Consider the following 24760-nt stretch of genomic DNA (forward strand, 5'->3'; position numbering starts at 1 on the left):
ATGCCAACAATCCAAATCATGATATAGAGACAATTTATTACAGAAATACTAATATATTGCAGTATGAAATATTTCACTATAATTCTCCTTGATATCACCACTGATAACTTAATGCAAACTATATACAGAGCTCACCAAAATTTATGACTGCACAAGCTATATAGCTTAACTAAAACAGTGAAGAACACCAGGCGATCAATTTCGATGCTTTCCTCAGGTGAATGTTTCAGATCTAGATGACATGCTGCTGCTGCTGCTGGTGGGAAAGATAGCATATTGTTGTTCTGATTGGTGTACCTGACACGAAAAGTTCTCCAGATTCTTGGTATTCCTGGCACAAGAGAAAGTTTAGCCATCTGAGATGTGACTGAAGGGAAGGAGTGTCCCGTATGGTGTATCCTTTATCATTTTACCAGCAGCTTGGCATTCAGATAATTCAGACAACTCTCAACGCGACACAAAAAGGTGTAAACCTAATTACAGACAACTCGAGAAAATATTTTTTACATCCCAGTGGCACCTGAACAATGAATCTAAATAAACCAGAACATAACACAAGGGAGCCAATACAACCAAAAAATGCATAAGATTATAAGAGTCAGGATATATGACAAAGGATATACAAACTTTAGGTGCCAAAACTGATGATTTGATGCCGTTAGACGTCGTTGGTCAAGCCAGGTTGCACGCCTGACATATAAGAAGTACAGAATGAAATTCAACTAAGCACCACAGAGTTCTTCAGGCCTAACCCTTCCTGAAGCAGATTTTCTTTTGGTTTCTGTTAGTTGTTCTGTCAAAATTATTTGAGTTGGACAAGCTTTACAGAACCATCTCCACCACATGTAAGAAAACCATTGGAAAGGACTTGGATATCAGTCACAGCAGCCTACATAAAAGAGTGAGAGATAGTATCTAGTAATGTTAATGATAGGAAAGTACGAAATTATGTTCTAGGTTCTGTCTAAGAGATTACTCTGACAACTCCACCAAAGCCCCGTGAGTTTGGTTGAAGAAAAGTGTGGCGATCATGCAGCTTTTGCCAATGATAAACCAATTGGGATCTTTTGGCATCCCATAGTTTCACGTCTCCATCTTTGCTACCAGTTAAGAACAAGCTGGTGTTTGGGATAGTCGTTATCCTGGTTACACTTCCTTTACCAACACCAAATAGGAAATCAGAATAAAGAACCAATTTATTCTTATAGAGAATATATGGAGAAGGTGCATGATGTACCTAGATGAGCCTTTGGTATATACCAGATCATCCCATTTGAATTCTCACCATGCTTGAAAGTTCCCAAGTTTGTATCATGCATTGTCTTGAGATCTTGCTCACTGGCATGCCTATTCCGTCTAGACTTTCCAGTTGCAATGTATCGTAAGTCATGAAGCCCAACATCACCACTTTTCCCTCCTGTAACTATTATGGGTGAAATAGAACCAGTCCCGATATCATTGTCGAACACTGATATAGAACGGGCACCACCTTCAAATGAAAGAAGATTCGCAATCAAAAGATGCATTATTTGGGTATACAACTAATACTTGATATTCTTGTCTAAGCAAAATCAATATGTGAATAACTTATAAATTTTTATTTTGTTCAACTTTTGCCTGCTCAGCAGTTCATTATTTCCTCGATGAAAATCTACATGCATTTACTTAGGCAACATTTATAATATAAGCAAAAGAGACTAAGCTCTGATCCTTCCATCAGGACTGTGTAAAAAGGAAAGCTCCATACGAAACACATAAATAATCCAATGAACCATTGGAATACAACTCCTAAATCTATAGATCGATGCTCTGCACATCACCTCCGAGTGAGAACATACAAAACAGTTCTTAACCAACCATGTATGTTTTAAGCATCGAGTAAAAAAAAAATAACATGACATATAGCAAGGTGAATAGTGTGCCAGTGGAATCCAACTTGATCTATGGATAACCACTCCATGTGTGCCACCCTTTTAGCTCACTTGACAATCCATATTCAGCCTCCTTATTGTTTTAAGAACTGACTCAAGTATTACGAACCTTGAGAAATTTACTTGACTAGACAATGTTGAAGGGAAAGCTTTTGAGGATTGAAGTTTACCCTCCCTCCTTCCCTCCTTTCTCATATTAACTCAATGAGTGTCAACATGGACTCGTTCTTTGATGTCTGAACCTTACCAAACAGGGTCATCAGGATACATCAAGTGAAAACTGAAAACTTGCTACAAACAAATAAGGATGAAAAAAAGCTAGCAACCAAATTAATGTACAAAGTAAATCATTCTGCATGGACTACGACTGCAGTACAGAAGTAAATCATTCTGTATGGAACACAACTGCACCAAGGACATAATATAAAAAATGACTTTGGCTAAAGAAGTATGCAAGTATTAAACTAAGCAAAGGTTGAAGGCCATCTTTTCTTACCTCAGTATTTTGAAGGTGAAGGGAATGAATTGTCTAAAATTTTATAACCGGTTGTCTTCTGTAAATCTGATAATAGTACCATGAATACTTACAGGAAGCACAACAGTACTATCGACTTGCTGTCTCTGATAGGAGATCAGGAAGTGCTTCAAGAGTGTACCAAATTGTAGTGCTAGCTGCATTACAATTTAGTTCGACATTACCAGCTCAATAAGCCAACTTTTTGACCAAATTACCCATTCAGTACAGTACAGGTGGTATTCACCGGTTTGACAAGTTAGCGGCACATGGAACAATTTGGGCTGTACACCCATCTGGTACATGGTGGTACAAGCTCTGTACCAAGCACTTGTTTTGTTTTTTGTTTATCAACTTTTTTTAGTACCTTTTGAAACTTAGTACGTACTGGCATACCGATGCCTAGTACACTGGTGGTATGAACTGGTATCACACCGGTCCAAGTCCTGATGATATGAACTAGCAAGTTGATCATAATTCTGCCAAATGCCCTTTAACTACTCATGGAGGACCATAACAAGAGCTAAAACTAAAATGCTGAAAGAAACCTTAACTTATTTATTGGAAGACATTTGGAAGGAGCAAGTTGGTCAAGACTCGATCAAGGTTCTATGGATGCAAGAAGAGCCTAAAATGGTCAACATGATTCAAATAAGTCCAAATCATGAAAAGAAAGTCCAACTTTGAGAAAATGATGAATTTTCAGCCTATTTTAAGAATGATATGAACCAACAAGTTGATCATAATTCTGCCAAGTTGATCATAACAAGAGCTAAAACTAAAATGATGAAAGAAACCTTAACTTATTTATTGGAAGGCATTTGAAAGGAGCAAGTTGGTCAAGACTCGATCAAGGTTCTATGGATGCAAGAAGAGCCTAAAATAGTCAACATGATTCAAATAAGTCCAAATCATGAAAAGAAAGTCCAACTTTGAGAGAATGATGAATTTTCAGCCTATTTTAAGAATGATATGAACCAACAAATTGATCATAATTCTGTCAAAGACCCTTTAACTATTCATGAAGGACCAAGCTAAAGCTAAAAGGATGAAAGAAACCTTAATTTGCTTATTGGAAGGCATTTGGAAGGAGCAAGCTAGTCAAGACTCGGTCAAGGTTATATGGATGCAAGAAGAGCCTAAAATGATCAACATGATTCAAATAAGTCTAAATCATGAAAAAAAAATCCAGCTTTGAGAGAATGATGAATTTTTGGCTCATTTTAAAGAATAAAGGTCATTCAGCCATGTTGGACCATCTTAGGAATTGTAAGCTTATTCATGAATGATCATTTAAATAAATTCAAGGCAGATTAATGAGTGATCTACATTCATGAATTAGGAATATGAATGTCATTTAATGTATTTAATGGATTCATTTCCTTTATACTTGGCCTTTGTATTATATAAATAAGACTGACTTCCTATGTAAGAAGGTAATTTAGAATTATAATCATCTTTCAACATTGGTGAGTATTTTGTTTTTAAGTTCTTGCATGAACCTTGGAACTTATCAAGCTTTCTGCTTGTGACGTTCAAAACCCAAAAATCTTTGCTTTTCCTTTCAACTTATTAAACTTCTTAGTTTGTAGTGTTTTAAGGGAATCAAAGTATTGTTCTAATTATTTTATCAATTTTTCATTGATAAAGTGATTAGAATAGTTTCCCTTACTTCAATCTTGAACGATTCATCTTATTTCAATTCGTTGGAGGGTATCAATTTGCATTCCATATGTATCATAACTCTTTAACTATCGGGGTGTATGGTTGCTAAGTTGATGATTTTCATCACCTACCTACTAGTAAATGAAATTATTGATACCAAAGGATGAACAAATATGAAAAGGATATCTGGTTACCAAAGGATACTTCTCAACAAAACAAAAGATTCATGAAAGCTCAGAAGTCCAGTTATTTATTTGGAACTTCATGTAGTAAGATGCACAAAAGGATGTCTAAAAATGAAACGCTGTCAGCAAAAGTTGATGTTGAACATGTACATTTTTCATGATTTCACTGCAAATAACTGAAAGAAACGTGGGAAAAATTAAGAAAACACCTTGAAGTAATCCAAGAAACTGCAGATGGAAAAGAAAATGTAACTTTATCATGGTATCTGATAATATAAACTACCATAAAATATTAAAGCAAACTTGTTAGGAAAATAGTTCAAGAAATGTCGATAAGTATGCATATTTAAAAATTGGTCAAAATAAAGACAATTTTGACATTCTGCAATAATAGAATGCAAGAACAGTTTGCAGGGAGAACAGTTACAATCAATTAAGTTGCACATGAGGTTCAATTACGGTATGTTTCTCATGATAACTAGTGACTAAGCTGATACAAAAGATTGAAAGAATAATAAACTGGAGATAGGGAATGAAAATCACTCCTCATGATAACACATCACTTTGCTTTTTCATGCAGATTTTCCAACAATAAGGGAAATATGAAGAAATGTTTTGGATGATTAATTAACCAAGAGTTAAATATTCTAGCTGCAAATTACTGGCAATCAAGTTCAAAGTGTCACATGAGGATATGTGCAAAATCAAAATTGAAATGGGATTATAATTCCAGTGATTTAAAAAGTGCTAGGCGCCAAAAGACGCTAAGGTCCAAAAACGCCCGAGGCGCTAGGCGCTCGTCCGAACGAAGCGAGGAGCTAAAATATAAAAATATATAATATAATTAATAAATATAATTATTTAAAAAATTAAATAAAAATATGTTATTAAATTAAGAAAATCTAAGATACAAAATCATAATGTCACATTAACAAAAAGTTTCAAAATTCAAATACTATTATTAGTATACTGTTAACTGTATACTGTTAACATTATACAGAAGGAGAAGAAAGAAGAGGAGTGTAAGGGGGTGCTGACTGAGAAAAGAGGAAGCGGCAGCGACAACGACAATGGGAGTGGGAGTGTAAGGAGGCAGCGACAGCGGGAGTGTAACGAGGCAGCGGCAGCGGGAGCGGCAATGAGCAGGGTTAGGGTTGGGCAGCGACAGCTGATATCGGTTTTAGTTGGTTCGATTGAACCAACTAAAACACCGGAGACCGAACCAGACCTAAAATCCTGGTTCGGTCGCCTGGTTTAACCTAAGCGCTCGCCCGAAGCGCCCAGCGCCTGGGCTCGGGCGAGCGCCTAGGCGGCACCTCTTTGAAGCACACTGCCTGGAAGTGAAGTGAGGCGCTCGGGCCTCGCCTCGCCTCGCCCGAGCGCCTAAGCGAGCGCCCGAGCGCCTTTTTAAATCACTATATAATTCCACTGTAGCTATCAGCGAATAGGTTTCTGCAGCTTCAACAGTTCAGCACAGTCTCAAATACATCTGAATTGTTTTGATTATGAAGGTATGTCTTACATGTGAAAAGTTTATCTGGTCAGTAAAATAAGCTATAGCTCTTGTGCAGTTAAAGTTTGAAAGTTTATATAGCAGTAGGTATAGAAGTAAACAGCAGAGAAAATAAGATCCCTACATCCAGTATTTGACAAAGGTCTTTCTATCAATATATAGGAATGAGTGCCTGATATAGGCCAGAGAGAGATCCCATCTAGGTAGGCAAAAGAGCCAGTTTGTTACACAACTGGCCGACTAGATGAGCAACTTGCTTTTGGTGTTCGTATCTCTTTGGTTATTTTGTGTCAAGGCTTTTGTGACCAGATATCTGATCTGCCTAATCTTTACCCATCAGTAGTACCAACTACCAAGTCCACAACTGTTAACTACATAGTTAATAAGACTGAAAGAGTAGTACAAAGTGCAAACACCATATATGCCGATCATCAAGATCTGAAATGATACTTACAAATGCTACAAACCAGGATGATTTACATGACAGGATTATACATAACATATAAATTAGGAAGAAAACCTATAAAATAGTACCATGACATAATAGGCATGTAGCAACCAAGAGGAAAGTTGCTCCTATATGAAGTTATGAGTTGTCACAACTATAGATCGAAATTTAGAACCTCACATGCTGCTCTTCTTGTACCCGAATAAGAAATTTAGAATAAGTTTTCAAATTTGTATGCATTTGACTGTCTCCTATTAATTAGGTTTAGATAGAAGGTGAGAGGCCCATATTAATAACCTTGCATGATACTCTTCTTGTACCCTGATAACAATAAGCTTTCACATCTAGGTTTAGATAAAGTTAATGTTTTTGAAATACCAACTTGGGCTATACCTTCATGACAAAATAGAGAAGCTTGGCATGTGGCAGGCGGGGCCATAGTATCCCATAAAACAACATTGACACCATTTGTGCTACACCCAGCAGCAGCAAGAATTGACCCACTAGTGGCCACGTATGCAACATCCCTGGGAACAGTTTCAACCCATCAATTAAAATCAGAAAGAATGATGCAATGTTCATATTGATTTTCATAGTATTGGAAAAAATTTGCCTAGAACAGGAGGTACATACGATGCATGATTGCTAAAGCAGAGGGAAGAATCTGTGGGGTGTACATTGCTCTTCCCTCCCACCTCAAGTTGCCATGTGCATACTGTGCCATCTAATGCAGCAGTAGCAAATCTGTGCCCATAGTGATCAAATTGTAATGCAGATATTGATGCAAGTGCATAAGGAGGTGGCACATTAGCTGCAGGAAGCACACCATAGGTTGCTGTAGCTCTGTCTTTCCCAAACTGCAAAATGCAATATTAACAAAGCAAGTAAGTTTATGATTTTCCTATTTGCCCCTCTCAATTCAAGTTTAGCATATGTATACTTGCAAAGCTCAAATCTTCCCAATGACATAATATCTGCCAATTGACCGTTAGCATAATGGCATTCACAAAGTGACATTAATATTCCCTTCAAAATGTTGAGGAACATGAGAGATCAAATAATTAAAGAAAGAAATAAAGGATATTTTAGTTATTTAAAATTTTACTTAAAAAAAATCAATGATAACCATGATTAATAGTAATTAACTTGAATTTATTGGAGGAATTGTTAACAGAAGTGACATATATAAAATATTTAAATATTTAGATGGTCATGTACGAAAAATATACATTTTTGATGTGATATAAGTGAAATATTAAAATTTGGAGGAGCAAATATGTATTTCCAAACTTTGAAGGGATAGACATGAAAAACCCCATAGAAATAAAAGGTTTGTATAGTATTTTTTATGCTATCATACAAAATGCATGTAAATATTATAAATAATTAGACAAGATAAATATCAAAACATGAGAAAGTAAATATTATCAATAATTAGACAAGATAAATTTCAAAACATGAGAACAGAATAATTCAAGCATTAAAAATAGGTCCACATGTATGTGTTTTACCTGACATTATGGAACCAAACCAAGTCACTAGGGAATAATTGAATTCCCCAGGTCAAAACATAATCTCTTTTGAAACTATTACAATTCAGAAAGTAAATTTTGGCTCACCTATGTAGCTAGTAAAGAATCTACTAGACTTCAAACAAACCTATACTGTCATAAAATATTTACAAATAAGCCTCAGATATTGATAGTCGACCAATTATTTAAGCAACACTGTATCCTACTCTTATTTTACATATAATACTTCTACCTATTCAAATTGACAAATAAACTGGGAAGAAGAATTATTAAAATTAATACCATAAAAAAATCATCAAAACTATCAAAACCATCTTGTCCATCTTTTTATGAATTTACCCTTTGTTGACCAAGTTCTTCGAATAAGTCTTCCACTTGATTCTGAAGACAGTGACCATCATTTTAATCAATTTACAGAACTTGTGCTTAGAAGAACTTATACTGCACCCATAAACAAATTATTCCAAGCCTTATCCACGCTTTATACCGTCAACCTCAACAATCTAATATCCACTAGATTTTGCCAGGGTTTTTAATTTTGTACATGTACCGGTTCGCCAATAGACCGGCACGTGGACAGGTTGCTACCAGGCAGTATAAGGTTTTTGGCCCTATATCAGGTGATACGGGAATGTACCAGGTGGTAACGATCAAAATTTCGATTGTTACCAACCTATACCGGGCGTTATAAAGCAGTTGTTGTCCAACCAAGCTTACACGCCCCTCCCCTTCGGCACAACATTCTCCCAATGGCCGTCGTAGTGATTGCCATTAGCCCAGGTGAGTGCCCCACGGTCGGATATTACGTCATTCGGCCACTCACTAATGTACTGGTTTCCACTCCGCCACACGTATCGGTCACAACCCTCCTGTAGGTTGCACCACTAGCCGCCCTCATGATAGTTGTCATTGGTGTACCACTTGTATCTAAACTTGTGCTCTGTGTCGCCAAGGCAAGCGTTGCCCTCCAACTCGGTGAAGGTCCCGAAGCCTTCTATCCGATTGGAACGGAGTTCTCCTATGAAGGTCACGTTGGAGGGCCATGAGAACTTTCCCTTTCCGGAAGCCTTCCCTCTCCGCCACTCCCCCTCGTGCATGCACCAGTCAACCCCAAGGCACTTCACCCGTCGGTGGGGGGAGTTTTTCTCCTCTGTGTCCACGATCAAATACAAAAACCCTAAGTTGCTTCGTGTTCTCCACTCAATATGCCCTGGCAAACCACTCGGTACATCAGTACGTACCGTACCGAGCAAGGCTCAGTACACCAATACAATACTAGATTAAAAACCTTGGATTTTGTGACCTCGTCAAAGATAGTAAGACATATAATACTCCATAAGTGCCCTTCGACTCCATCAAACCCATCCAGAATACACATTTTGAATTTTACTATTCTACCCATATTTTTTCCCTTTATAAGGAGAGGATGAAACTGAATCTATCATAGAGTCACATGATTATTAAATCAAAAGACAAGAAGAAATAGAGAGGAGAGGCAGAATATAGAGGCTATGAACAATTAAACAAATTTTGTATTTCGTAAAAGTTGCAATTTGGAAAGATGATTGAAACCCCAAAGCAAGAGCACAAAAATAGAAACAATGCAAAGATTCTGAAAAAAAAAAAATGAAGAAACTTATGATGCACGTAGATGAATATAGATGAAAACATATATATAAATAGCAATGCTAAATATCATGCATACGAAAATACAAGGAAAAAAAATCTAATGGATCAATGAGTAACCATAACAAATAGCAATGAGTACGTCAACATATTTCTGTAGAATTTCATATTTCTCTCTAACCAAAATGATTACATAGGCTACATATAAACATATGTACAGAAATTACTTACAAGATAAAGCATCCGATGAGTCACAATTAGCCATATATAATAAGGAATTTAATGTATTTTTCATAAGAATCCAACTCTGATGGATCAATATTAATCCAAACCAAGGCAGAGACAACTTGTGGAACTTAAATTAAATACTTTCCAGCAAGATCTGCAATACCGAATGATACAGCTCGTACCAGGCGGTTCGTACTGGTCCATCAGCAGACCGACACACGGACCGCCCGCTACCAAGCGGTATCGTCAACGGTGATCGAGGGAGAAGAAAGAAGAGGGAGAAGGGGAAGAAAGAAATAGCAAAAGAAAGGGAGAACTTGGAGATCGCCGCTCTCCTCTTCGTCTATTGGCGACTTCTCATCCGTGCGCAGGAGAAGAGGCATCGACATCGCGGGGCGGAGAGAGGCGAAGATTTTTTTTTTCTTCTCTTCTCGAGCGACGTCGCCTCGGCGATGTCGCAATTTTTTTTTAATCTGCGACGTCATTTTTTTTTTATCTACGACGTCGCCTCGACAACGTCGCCCAAGAAGAGAGGTGATGTCGCCACGGGCGACGTCGCAATTTTTTTTTTAATCTGCGACGTCGCTCGAGTTTACCTCTATATATATATATATATATATATATATATATATATATATATATATATATATATATATATATATATATATATATATATATATATATATATATACCGAGCGGTATGTCAAAATATATCGCTCAGTATACAGTACCATACCATACCGAATATGTCTCGAAATTTTGGTATGGTACGAAATTTCAATCCTTGCTTTCTAGTTTGTATTAATAGATTCTATCACCATTTGTCAGGAAGGAAACATATTTTAATCATAAAATCCAAGTTATAAGAAGGAATATGCGAGTGAAGATGCTGCAAATAATTTTTTTTTAACTTGGTGATAGAGCATCGATAGTACCAAAAAGAACTTTGACAGGATAAACTTGAAATTTTCACTGATACTACTATCAGTGTCTTTACAAGTTTAAGAACTTGATTAATAAAAAGTTCTCTTCAAAATATCCGAATCAAATAACACAACAGATAATTTGGCATTATCAAAGAAAATTATTACCTCCCAGAGGTAGACATGTGTGTTGCTAGATCCAACTAAAAGGAAAGGCATCGAGGGATGACGTGATAATGCTCGTGAGTGAATGTTTTCAACTGTAGCTGGAGGATCTCTAAACTCCTCAAAATCTTCTTCTTCTCCCCATCCTAAACCTACAGCTCCAATACCAGCATAACCTGGTATTCCAAATGCTCCACCACCAGTCAGGTCTTTTCCTGGTCTTGCCAAAGAGCCTACGCCAATTGTCGCACCACCCAAACCAAGGTGTGCCCCTCTTTTGTTCCCAAGGCCAATGCCCTGAGAAACATATGTAGGAACAGGTGTAGATTCACAACCAGCCCACCCATCTTGTGGCCAATCAGAAACTGACCAGATATACTCTGCTTGTTGCCTGAAATGTTCCTTATCTTCCAAGTTGAAGAAAATGAGCCCCTAAAAATAACCAGTTAATTGGTATAATAACCATAAACAATGAGGTGTCAAGATATCACCGAAATAAAAATAATGAAACCACAGACATAATTTCCAATATTTCTAATATCAATTATTTCATACTATCAATCTTCAAAAATAAAAGTACAATATAATTCAAAGGATCAGAATGCTTTTGGTGCCACATATCTTACCCATGACTGATTGTACAGTGACAGCCAATAGAACAGTACATAATAGATACCACTAATGCGATGTTCTCCTGTGCCTAAACTAGCTAGAATGCATGTTGCCAGTTCTTCATGAACAGAACACATGATGCACCCTTGACACTCGATGAATAGTTGCTGACACAGTAAGTACAAGTGTACAACAATACAGCCAACACCGAGATCCGCAATTTGGAACCACCTAAATCATGTATCATAACCCAAAAGAAGAAAGGAAATATCTGTATGACATGAATAAACATGCAGACCATTTTAAGTAAGGATGAAGGCCTGTGATACTGACAAGTAATTGTAGATCTAACAGAAATGCTATATTTTTGTAATTTTTGAGTTACATATATTACCAAGAACTTAAGTATACAGGAATAACTGCAATCCACTTAACCAGGATACGGGCATTTACAGGGAATTACTTCCACCCCATCTGCACCATCTCGTCAAATGTAAATTTCTGTTGTTGTTTTACAGTATTACTCCAATCCACTGAAGTTTGCAAAATGATTTATTTCATGCCCCTTTTCACATGTATACAGCAAGTTTTGGAGCATTACTCCATAATTACATGAGCCTAAACTGGAGAAAACAAGGTATAAATTTCTATCCAATAACTAGCTGTTTACATTCTGGTATTTCTCTTTTGCGCCAAATTGTGCCTCAGCTAAAAGACGTGAACTTGATGGTTAGTCACAAAATATTGCCAAATGTGCCAAAGAAATTTTGGGTTATGCTCTAGAATCTCCCATTACCAATTCATCAGGGCCCACAGAGTGACACACATAGTATGCATAGAGGTGTCGAGCCATATTCAGGAAGAGTATATGACAACACTCATATGAAAGGGTGTGAAGGTTAAAGATATTGAAACACAAAGGGGAGTGAGGGAGCAAAAGATTCAACAATATTCATTTACTAAAATCTTGAAAGACACCCCAAATTTCCCAAAGATCCACCTATCCACAAATTGAATAATGACAAGCATGTATCCTCTATAAGTCCTTAAAAAAATATTATATTACTCCGAGGGAACAAATATGTCTTGAACAAAAGAGCAAGGTTTTAAGTTTTGGTCCAAGATCCATACTGATTGTTGACAAGACTGGTATGGTACATACTGGAATATTGCATATTGGCACACCGTATGCTGGCATACTAGTCAACACAAATGACAGACCAAATAGAAAGAAGAGGAGAGGAGAAGGAAGCAGAAAGAGGAGAACAAATATAGGGAAGAAAAAGGCAGAGGAGGAGGAAGAGGGGGTAGAGGAGGAGGAGGAGAAGTAAAAGACAAAAAAAAGAATGAAAGAGGTAACGGGTAGTAGTCTACCACCATGGTGTGGTATGAATACCAGATGGTAAGCTCAACTTGGAGCCGGACTGAGCGAAATTAGAAAGTCTGTGTGCTGGAACTTGGTTGGACTAGTAAAGAATTTTTATGTACTAAAGCTGCTGAAGTTTTGATAGTAAGCTAATTCTTTTCTATGTACTATAGGAGAATTTCGGTCTAGAAAATTGGTAACGTGGACACTTCACACAAGTAAACAGGTCAAATCCATGTGACAAATGCATGCATTAAAGAAAAATCAGAAGAAAATTGACAGTCATCAACTTTTGTCCAACATGAGGTGATATATTCCAGACTCCAGATTATATGACACAAAAACATTTCATCCATATAGGATTATAGTTGAAAAAGAACCAGTAAAATAAAAAAGCTTCAGCACTTGTCGATCTTGATGGATTGATTTTTCATTGGGGTTAACATAGCCAACAACCAAGTCAATGGACATCAAGCAGTGGGCATCTGATTTTTCTACATAGTATTTGTTAAAACACAAAAGCAGGGTTCTTCATTACCAGGAAGAAAAACCCAGTTCTACAAGTTATAATACTCTCATAAAAGTAAAAAATTGTGTCATGCCATAATCAAACAAATCTTCACAGAGAATATAGCCATAAATAAGAACAAATTTTTAGGTTCTAGAATTCTCCTTTCACAAGACAGATCACAAATCATGCTTTATATGCGAGGAAGAAGTTACCTTTTTGTTGCTTGAAAGTGCAACTTCATTCTCATTGATGGAGTTAAAGCATATAGCCTGCATCGAAAAGAACATTTTTAACCTGCTTTTATAACCATGATGCTTAACTTGCAGATATTATGTTCTGTGCTTTTTGGGAGAAAAGATTTAGCAAAGAAAAATATACCTCAAAAAGTTCCCCACTTCTCTTCATAACTTCTTTTGGGTTGTTGAAGAAAGTAACATCTCCCCTGGGACCTAAGTGTTTCCTATTTGTTTCAAGAAAATTATCCTTGTCCAAAACTGTACCATCATGTCCTGATTTGGTTTCTTTATAAAGACCATTACCACCAATCTTTTCTCCCTCTCTATTGTCCAAAGAATCAGCATTCTCATTCTCAGAGGAAATATTCCTCTGCACATCTTTCCAGGAAGCAAACTGATTCTGATGATTACAGGGAAAAGAGCCAACTTTTTCTTTAGCAAAATATGCACATATTTCAGAAGGACTGACAGAAACATCCCACAATATCTTCAAAGATGGCTGCTGCTCATTGTCAGGCAGTTGCAAAGAATCAAGTCCCTGATTTAGACAATTCTGTAATGAGCATGGATGGGAGCGAGCACATTCATCCAACCAAACAATACTATTAACTGGTGAACCTTTCAATGCTTTCTGTTTAAGGAATGAAGCGAGTAGTTTTACCAAAGAAGAGGAGACATATCTGAGTGCATTTACTAGTGAATTTGCACTAGCAAAAGGAAATGTATCGATCACATTTTTTATACTTCTAACATCGTAACACTCTTCATTCGCTGGAAACTTGCTTAGTCCAAGCTTTGTAAAGTTCAACATGTGCAACCATAAACAAACCCCTAATATTTGCCACCTTTCATCTTCTGGAATTGAAGACTCATGTACTTCTGAATGTTTTTGTTGAAATCCAGAGTCAGAAATGAATCCAACCTCATCATTTGATGCAACATGAACCAATAGTGAAGTCTGACGTGAAAGTTCCCTCAGTTTCCCATATGCAACTTCAAAAGATACCTCATCATTGATAAATGCATTTACAATAGGATGAATCATCAGAATCAGTTCTTTAATATTTCTTCTAATGCATGCAGAAGCAAAGTTTACATAAAATTCAAGAAGATCAAAAACCAAAGACCACAAAGTGAGATCTTCTGGAACAATTTTTTTCTGACAACTAAAGATTAGCCTGAAAATATTGATCAAGTATAACATGTTCTGCAAACAAAACACACTAAGTAGCTGATCATGACTATACTCTCTAGATTTCGTGTTACTGTCACAAACTGGATTCAGCATTGAATAAGTAAAATTGATCGACACAACAAACCTAGCCAGAAAAGATAAGATCTCCTCGGTGGCCTTAAACAGAAGCCTGATCAAAGCAGGATCCAAAACCATGTCAAGAGTTCGGTGATTATCTTCACTTTCTAGAGAATTATTGACATACAAGAGCAGGTAACCAAGAAAAATCAATCCCTTGTTGTCGGCAAAAAGTAGTACCTGCATAGGCAAATCACAATTTTACTGTCATGAGAGACATACCTTTAAATGTCATTAGTTGATGTGAAACTTGAAGATGTAAATATTACAGATCAAAGAAGAAAGAAAAAGCAAAAGAAAACTGTCTTGGTAATATATCAAATTACCATGTTAGCTAAGCCAACTGGCCTCAGTGAGAATTTCCTGTCAAACATTGATATTATCATGCCCAGATCAAGCTTCAGCTGCTGAAACTCCTCATCTTGATAAGCAACATAGTCAGAGCTAATTACTTTTCTGGATTTTGATAGGTTAATGGATGGCCATCTTGGGTGATTTCTCAAGTAGCTTGATATGTATCGTAATGCCATATTTAGTTTAACATCCAGCTCCAACTGATGGGCCACACTTTCTAGTAGCCAGTTGCAAGCATCACCAGAGAATGGATTCAGTATTCCTTGAAAAAGATCATGATTTTCAACACCTGACATATTCTTGTGGTCCATACCTTCAATGCTTAAAGAAGATGACAAGCATTCAAGTGCATCAAGCTTAGACAAACAAAAAGACACTTTATCAGCCTCAATGACCAAAATCATGTTTTCTCTCATAAGCTATTAAGCACAAAACAACTCGAGCAATAAAGATAAAAGCAATCACCAAACAACTGATTCCTGATTAGAAGATATCACAGAGTATCTAGGGAAGTTCCCAAATTCCAGTAACCTTTTCTTTTTGTTTTACATATGCGCAGTTTGATAAATCATTTCAAAGAAGAAATTATATCACATAATAGTGCAACAAAACTGGGGACTATCCAAATATCTTATCATAAAAGTTCACAGAGCTTTATAACATTTACAAGTTCAGTAGGAACATCTTTCATCAAAATATTACAAGAAAAATAAACCTTATTTACAATCTAGTGAATTATTAGCCTGTAATGATCTTTCACCTAAAACTATCTTTTATAACAGCAAAATAATGAGATATCATTTTAGTTCCCATGTCAATTCACTATAATCAAACCCTTCTAACTAATTGTGATGTATTGACAGGAGAAACCATTAGCCTACTACAATTTCGTGACTTGGCCATATATTGCTAGTCTCAAATCTCCAAAATATTCATCATTTTCACGTAAACCGCAGGAGTTATGTACAAGTTAGGTGTATTAATTTTCCTTGGCATCAAAAGACAGATAAAAAGTGCACATTCTACCGAATCTATTCTGGACCTAGCAAATCCGCCACAGGCCCTGAAATCCAGGATTAGCTCAGATAGAATGAGACATCAACAATATACTGACTATAAACATTTGATCAAGCCTGGTTAGGTTAATACTTAAATACTGCAACAGTTTCACAAATCCATAGAATTTAATCAATTGTCAGAATTTGAATAGAGTGGAAAATGTTTGATAAGATAAGATATTGAATTTCGACTTCCAAAATGATTTCGTCAACTACAGAAGGCTCATGTTCAAAATCTGAATCAATGAGCGAGAAAGAACTGTATCTGTGATTCTGTGTTTGCTTGGAGAGATGAAAATATATTAGATTCGTCACAAACTGAATCCAATATCCAAAGTTAATCACAACATATGTCCCATATCAGATACAGCAGATGCATAAATGATACAAATAAGTTGTAGAAAGAAGAGTTACTAATTCAGCAACACAATTTGAACAGACAAAATGAATATGCAAATCCAACTTAGATAGAACTTACAGGGATTCCACATCTGTTCAAGGCACTTGCAGCCAAAAATGCTGCAAGCTTAGAAAAGGCTGCTGCGACATTCTCACCAACAGAACATCTGAAACTATTTCGGGTGGCAAGTATCATGCAGTACCGACCAATATCAGGATCAGATAAGAAAGCATGATTGTGCAAAGCAACTAAATTACAGCTGACATGTTTTGTCCGAAAATCAACTAGTCTCTTGACTGATTGTGAGTAATTCCCCAATGTCCACTGACCATGCAAAATTATGTTAGCATTAACAGGCTATAGAATTTTGACATAGAAACAATTGGAAATTTCTGGGAGAATGAGAAAATAAAAACTAGGATGCTTATATAACACATACCTCAAGTAGGCTGGAAAGCCAGTAGTCACCTTTCTCTAATGCATTGGGAAGCAAGATGCTTAATATGAGTTGCCTCTCCAATGGACCACCATAACCTTCAATGAGCCGACAAATAACAAGAGCTAGTTGTTCATCCCCAAGGTTCTTAGCACAAACAGTGACAGCAGAGGAAGGATCTCCACCTAGCAGAAAAAAAGCTATTGCGAGCTCCAATTGATGTCTTCCCATCAAAACATAAGCATTCTTCAGAGCAGCAGCTTTGTTCTTCTCTTCCTAAATCAGTGAAAATGCACTCTCAAAAAGGCAGTACAATGTTTTGCACCACTTTCCACATGAGCATAATATATCAGCTTTTATAAAACAAACTTGGAACTTGGAAGATCCATGCCCCCAAAATGTCATTTTTAATGCAAAATAAGATACTACATAAGTGCTTGCAAACTTCACACAATGCCCTAGAGCAAAAAGGAGTATATTATGCACAATTACACTGACAAACCTGGAAATTACGTGAAAGAAATCCAAACAAAACTTTGTCTTTCTCATCTTTGCTAATTTTGAAAAGGCCAGCCAAAACTTGAAGCCTGTTGAGTGCTAAATACAAAAGTGCACAGTCCTTAGGGTTCTTGTTTTTCAGATATTGCGATCTTGCCAGCTTCTCCATCTATATGGTCAAATATATTATGTTAGTCAGGAAGATCTGGAGCATGATTATGCAAAAGAATGAAAGCAATTAAAATGAACAATCAAACAGAATTTCCAGAAAGTTACATAACATTATCAGAATATAAACACATGCCCAGAAATTCAGTAAAGGGATGGCACACTATAAAACAATGGACCAACTTGTTCAATAATATTCAACAACCCACATAATCAAAAGAGCTGCATTTTTAGGTCGAAAGAATGATTTCAGTGGTACAATTAGTTTGAATACTAGTATTTTGTTTCATAGCAATGTGAGATTACAAAAGCTGCAGATCTATGATGTTTATAAATAGTAACTGCAGAATTATGCTAAATAGATAATGTAAGACCAAGCAATCAATCTGACATGACAGTTTGGAATTAAGTAATATACCCTTGTTCGCAGCTGTGACACATTTGTATACCATAACCCTATACCCAAATTTCTCATTTCTAACCAAGATGGCTCCGTGGATAAAACAGAACTAAGCATATCATCTTGACAATCAGATAGGAAGGCCCATGCAGCCAACCTAGAGTTGATGACAAGCTCTTCAGCAACCATCTTTCCAAACTTACGAATGAAATATAGATGTTGAAATCGCACAGAAACCCAGAACCTTTGGAGAAATAAAAAAACATTGTTAATATTATGACAAACAATCCCAAAATCAGTGACTTCGTATTTGTATTTGTACATACAAGGTAGACACTTCACAAAGTATAAGAATAAATTTGATATCTTAGAAAATCACTTCTACTCTTTTTATTTTAACATACCTACGCCCGGCTTCATCAAGGCTTTTATAGGCTGAAGTAGCTCTTGCATCACTGATTTCATTCAGAAGATCAAGAATCACAAGTATTTGGGTTTTCTCCAAATCTGTCATACCAGCAATTCCATCAGATTTCTCAAGAGTTTCAATGAGATCCATGATTTCAGATTTTTCATCAGCAGTTGAAATTCTCCCAAAAGTGTTAGCCTCTAATTTACTGTCTAGCAACTGGAGACTGTTTCCTTGAAAATGCAAAGTAGGTTCTTCTGAAGTAGTACCCTGACCCCAAAATAACCTTTCACTGGATGAATTTACAGAGTTATTATCCTCAAAGTATGTAGACAAGTGTACTTCAGGCACATTATAGGAAGATTTTCCACAATGATTGCCCTTCATAATGGAAGATGAAGTTTTACTACAACTAACACATTTAACAAAATGTTTCACAATAACTTTTGCACGTTTCCAGTTACCTGCAACAAGTGATCATTGTTTCAACAGTAGTATGAAGTATGAACAACATCTTACAAGTGAAACCTTTGAAGCTCAGGCAGGAGTTAGTCATGGCCTAATGCTCAATGTCACCACAATAAAACTAGATGAAACAGAGAAAAGCATAAAACCAGATTATTAATAGCATTACAGTTTTTTAATGTCAAATTAATATCTATATATATGTATAATATTCTCAGCACAAATTTAATAATCCAAGACCAATACAAACTAAATGATATTCACTGATTCCTTATGCATTATAATTTTTTGTATAATATCCTTTTCCATGAGTATATTCCTCGAAAAATAATAATCAATATTAATAACAGAATATTCTCACAGAACCTATGGCAATGAAGCTAGGATCAGATCAGGAAAATAAATTTTGAGTGAATTATTTTTTCTGATTTCCTGGCGGGCACCATTTTCGGCAATTTAGGGACATACCATTTAAGTGAGACTTGAGAAAGAAAGTTAACCGTATTAACAACATACAAAATGAGGACGAAGCTGGTGAGCACACATGACCTAAGGAAAAATAAAGGTATTGATATCTTGCAATGAATAAGGAAACAGAAGAAATATGACAAGATAAAGTAGGATTCATATTAATGGCACATAAGTAGAGGTAATACTGAAATAGATTATAATCCCTTAATATAGCTGTGGTCTGATACAGAATCAAACTTGGAAGGACTGAGAAAGCACTTTGTAGATAATGAACAAATTGTTCCAAGTTACAGAAGATTTCCCATTTGTCTGGTCAGCTTAGAGCTTGATGATGACTAAAAGTGAAAAATTAGCAAAAGGAACTTATAATTCAAATGTTAAGCCACTAACAGATTGCAGAACTATAACCCCATTGCCATGCATACCCAATTCTACTTAAGTTTATAGTGCTCAAATGGTGAAAACAACTCTTGTGTATCCAATGAATATGTCCTTGTGTATTTGTTTTCTGTTCCTCTTTAAGAGAAGTATCGACAACTGTCCAACTAAAGTAAAACTACTGATGAACAAGGCAATAATATTGTGGTCAGAATCAAATAGGCAATGGATAGAGCATGATCAAGCCTCTAAAAGTCTAATGCTGCATAATATGATGCTACGTCACCAAGAGAAAACGATCATGAATAGCATATAGCAAACTATAGCATCGGATGAAGTAGGATGACTATGCTACTGTTGCTACATAGATCAATACGTCTCTTCTTTCCAGAAATAACAATCATTTCCAGGTTTGCAAGAGTCTCCTTCAGAAGTTAATGGCTACTTCCCTGCAGCACTACTTTTTCCATCATCTAGACATCTTCCACCAACTAGTCAGATGGGGTAGATTAAGGGAAGTATCATCATAAAATTGAGTGACTGATGGAGTTTAATTCTTCTGTACAGTGATTTCAAACCATCAAGACCATGTTACATTTATCTGGACATGGATACTTTGTTAGTAGGCAAAATACAATGACTGTAGTAAGCATCAAAAACAGTTCAAATTTAATATTTGAAAACCAAAGGCCAATTTTCATAAGATAATGTTATAAATCCTTCCGAGGTACTGGCTAACAATAGAAAACCAATAACTTAGAACTATTTATGCATAAACAGGTTTGGTCGACTGGTGATCATGACTCATGAGAACACACCCAAGGGGAAAATGGTGTTGCTTGCTTTCTAAATAGACAGTCCATTCACAACATAAGCTGCAGACTATTTGGATGATTGTCCTTCATGACAATAATATGTTTTTCAGTGTTCCTTAACCAACATAAGTTGCAAAGCAAAGGCTATGATATTTTTATATGTTGCCTATGACAACTTGTATGACGTCAAATATTGTAGGAGCTGAAACAGTACCTGAATAGATATATTGAATCAATGCCTCAGGATGATACAGTGCTAAAGTTCCATCCAATTTATTTGATATATCTAGAATGGAAAATAACCTATTTCTAGTATCAGGAGCATAAGCCTGCTGAAAAATCTTTCCACTGCTCCCACTTTTCAATTGTTCTTGTGTCTTGAAGATGTTTCTATCAGTATCACTTGCACAGAACAAGTTTTCTTGCATTCGATTAACATAGGCAACAGAATCATCACAGCACGGACTATTTGATCTGAATAACCACTGACTGTAGACAGAAAAATGTTTCTCGTGAACAAGCACAGCAGTCATCTTCGGTCCCCAAAAGAAGTCTCTTACAATGGTCAAAGAACTAGTGATTGCAATACAAGACCAACTATGGATCTCCTTTGACTTATCTGAATGTACAAAAGAGTGAATAGAGGATCTTTTCTGTGAATATATACGCAACTCCATTGGCAGACAGATTCCAAGCAATGTCTGACCATTGCCTAAAGCTAACCAACTAAGAGCAACAACAGTCCCTTTTAAGAATATTGCATCTTCTAAAACAAAAGAACCACCACCTGTCAACTTTACAGATTCCCAGATATGAAGACTGGATGTACTGTTAGGGCCACAGATGCTGGTGGTAGCAACTTTACTGCCAAAACTAGCTAAAGAGACTGCGTTGACTGGACCTTCATGTGCAGTAAATGTACCCGCTAACTCCCATGGGACATATTCCGTATCAGAATGTTCTGATTGCACATGGCAAACCCTCCATAGTCTCAAAGTTCCATCAGAATATCCTGTGGCCATATGGTATCCAAAATAACTACTAGGAAAATCATTAGAAGATGCTTGTTGGATGGATGGTAAACAACTACTTGGAGAAACTACAGCAACACTGGTAACTTCACCACAACACTGGGGAGTAGGTAAGTTCGATGACTGCCTAAAAGAATTGGCATAATAAAATTTACCAGAAGAACTTGTGCATCTACCTTCTTCCGAAATAGCAAGTCCTTTGACATCAGAGGAAAGTATACCACTGGTTCCGGACATGTGAAGGATGACCTTCCATGATAAAGTTTGAAAATTTCTAATCCATACACAAAGCAATGAGAAACTACTATAACAAGATGATTGGCCAACACCGCAACTAATAGGTGTTGCAAACATTTGATCTGGACTCGCTCCATTTGTTTGACCACCAAATGGAATTGTGAGAATTTTGTGAGATAATATACTTTCCCCTTTCAAGGAATCTTCAATCATGAAACAATCAATTCCATCTTCATGTCCCACAAGAAGAAATCGGTTCTCCTCCAAAACTGAAGGTGCCCACACCAAGCATGAAAATTTACAATCAGGCGATGAAACTGGTAAATCTATATGACCCATAAGTTTCCACATGGGATGTATGTGCGTATGCACACCCAAGATGCTCTCTGAAAGAGTAGACAAGGACCAGAAGAGAAGTAAACCATGGGAATCCAATGAAACAGCAAGTTCAATATCACGACTATATGGATGCACTGCAATTTGTATGATGCGCCCAGTGTGCCCATGCTCACTGAGAGCACTGCCAGCAAAGCATGAAAGACTTCTCTCCTTTGTTATCTTACTTAAAATTCCATCCTCTGTATTTTCTGATGAACTATACAATTGTGACCAGCTGATTGAATTATCAGGCAATAATTGAAGCAAAGAGCATGAAGAAGGTGGACCAAAAAGCCGACACCTTGAAGCAACAACTTTTACTAGGATAGGTTGGCCCATTGTCTCTGAAAAATTACAATGAAGAAAGTTAGACCCTTTAAGATCTATCAAATCTGCTTTCTTCCACATTGTCACCCGTGGAAACCGTGTAGGGGACACATCATCAAGACAATGAATGGCCCAGAAAGTAATGGAGAAGTTAGGCCCTACACCAATCAACCACTCACACTTGCCAATTTGCTCACATTCAGTATGAGATGATAACAAAGAATAACAATCTCCTTCACCCTTTTCAATTACACCACCAAGTTCAAGTGCCCATTTTACAAATATGTTTCTACCAAGTGTTCCCTTCAAAGACTGGTTCATTTCAATCACCGCAACAACATGGAACAATCGCCTCATGTGCTTCTGATCATGCATGTCCTTATTGAATTTTCTAGGCCTACCGTTGTCTATCTCACTCCACAATCTTACTGTTCCATCCAAGCAGCAAGTCAACAGCATGTCCCTCCATGCAGGGAAAGCATCTTTTTGCAATTGCATCCCAGAAAATGGCCTCCACTGAATCATCAAAACAGGTTGAGGATGACAGAGCTGAACTTTTGTTATTCCCGATTTACCATCATCATGATATACTAGAACATGCTTGGTTTCGTCTGACACTGAAGAATGAAGGTCTCCGGATATAACTTTGTCATGCTGCATCAATGCTTGCGGAGCTGTTGCCACAGACCCTTGAGCAAACTGGGTTGCAGAAACAATAGTTTGAGGCACCTCTGCTTTCAACTTCCAAGACATTTCCCAAGAGCAGCCCTTTTTCCTATTCCATAAGACCACTTCGGCACCAGCAGCAACTAGCCCATCACCAGACCCCGTCCATCCAATTGTCTCTATTGAAAATGTCTCCACAAACCCCACAGTCTGCTTCCAAGAAAAGGAACCTGAAATTTTCAGTTGCTCAGTTATGGTTTGTTACCAACAACAGGTAAAAAAGTAAAAGTCCTTCAGAAATTTTATCCATGGTTGAAATTATTTTGCTGCTAACAGAACTCCGACTGCCACTGCCTGTCAACTAAACAGAAAATTCCAAGCAATTCGATGAATACATAGAAATTAGTTATTGGACATTTTTTACTTATAACACTAGCAAAAAGAACTTAGTCCACAGTATGCTAAAGGACTAACAATTGAAATGCGCTAATCCTGAACCTTTCTAGTACAATTGTTGTTACCTCCAGAATCCTGAAAGACAAAACTGGCTGGGTGCGTGAAGCAGGATCAACCCAGATGGTACAGTAAATATGCAAGTACAAACCCACCTACATACTCAGAACGCTTTGACTCCTTTGGATGAAGTAAAGCAAAATGCCAAGCACAGCTAGAGGCAATGGCACAAACATCTTAGGAAAGGACTAATAGATTCAAATATAAGATACCCAATTAAATCATGTGGCATATATTTTGTAATCAGAATCAATCTGAATATTCAAGAATCAAAGAAAATCTAGAACCTTTAAACTTTGGGAATGAAATTAATCAGTTCTTGATCCAAAACACTCGAGGAAAGAAGAGAAGAAACGAGCAGATTCAAAGAGAAACACTCACGTGGAGATAAATCAGTTTGCTTGGTTTCTCTCCACTCAGTCCTTTTTCTCTCTCCAATTTTCTCGATTCTAATAGTCAGGAAACCGAAAAGACACTCCCTCTTACCTGATTCGCCGCCGGGGACCGGCAAGTACACGAAGATGCTATTTCCCAATGCCGCCGCGATCTCTCCCTCTGACGGTATCGCTGGGCACCAAGAGACCGCACTCAAATCGACGGGCTCACCTCCAGGCGGCGGCTCGATCACCTGCCGGAAGAATGGGCCGAGTTGGCGTTCGTGGTCGGAGAGAGGAGAAGGAAAGTGGGAAATGACGAGAAGAGAGGAGGCGCCGTATGCGATCCACGAGGCGCCACCAAATTCCGGGAGCCAATCGATCGCCGACCCGCGGCGGTTTGGAGCGGGAGGGATCAGCTGGGATCGGACGAGCTCGAGAGGGAGGATATCGATGATGTCCTCGGGCTCATCGGCTCCGCCTCCACGGTTCGCCGTGCCGCCGCCCGCCTCCGGCATCTTGGTCTCCCCTGAGGCTAACGTTGGGATACTGCGCGGAGGTCGGTGCCGAGGACCGAGTGGGGAAAATATTTAAGGAACATCTACAAAAAGGTCC

General features: G+C 37.3%; 1 protein-coding gene across 2 annotated transcripts; it reads right to left on the reverse strand.

The window, feature by feature from the left end:
• Positions 1–468: 468 nt before the first annotated feature.
• On the reverse strand, positions 469–24713 carry LOC135617871 (uncharacterized). 2 transcript variants are annotated; one of them, XM_065118589.1, is made up of 16 exons: positions 24258–24713; positions 20834–23488; positions 18486–18954; positions 18100–18325; positions 17518–17682; positions 17019–17291; positions 16658–16903; positions 15094–15477; positions 13598–14947; positions 13432–13488; positions 10734–11162; positions 6890–7113; positions 6650–6783; positions 1238–1489; positions 977–1155; positions 469–889 (listed from the first exon to the last, which is right to left on the reverse strand). In XM_065118589.1, the coding sequence occupies exons 1-16, from the start codon at positions 24661–24663 to the stop codon at positions 803–805; spliced, it is 7536 nt and encodes a 2511-aa protein (XP_064974661.1). In that variant the 5' UTR covers positions 24664–24713; the 3' UTR covers positions 469–802. The 2 variants fall into 2 exon arrangements, with proteins under 2 accessions (XP_064974661.1, XP_064974662.1); XM_065118590.1 differs by lacking the exon at positions 469–889 and having other exon boundaries at positions 1015–1151.
• Between the last annotated feature and the right edge of the window lie 47 nt (positions 24714–24760).

The sequence above is a fragment of the Musa acuminata genome, chromosome BXJ2-7 (assembly GCF_036884655.1).
Source record: "Musa acuminata AAA Group cultivar baxijiao chromosome BXJ2-7, Cavendish_Baxijiao_AAA, whole genome shotgun sequence".
In the NCBI taxonomy this organism is placed as follows: domain Eukaryota; kingdom Viridiplantae; phylum Streptophyta; class Magnoliopsida; order Zingiberales; family Musaceae; genus Musa; species Musa acuminata.

Excerpts from the sequence above, each read along its gene's own strand:
- LOC135617871 (XM_065118589.1), bottom strand. The coding sequence starts at position 24,663 with ATGCCGGAGGCGGGCGGCGGCACGGCGAACCGTGGAGGCGGAGCCGAT. Across the intron at positions 7,114-10,733 it reads CACATGTCTACCTCTGGGAG|TTTGGGAAAGACAGAGCTAC; the intron begins GTAATAATTTTC and ends TGCATTTTGCAG. Across the intron at positions 1,490-6,649 it reads TTCTCTATTTTGTCATGAAG|GTGGTGCCCGTTCTATATCA; the intron begins GTATAGCCCAAG and ends TTTCATTTGAAG.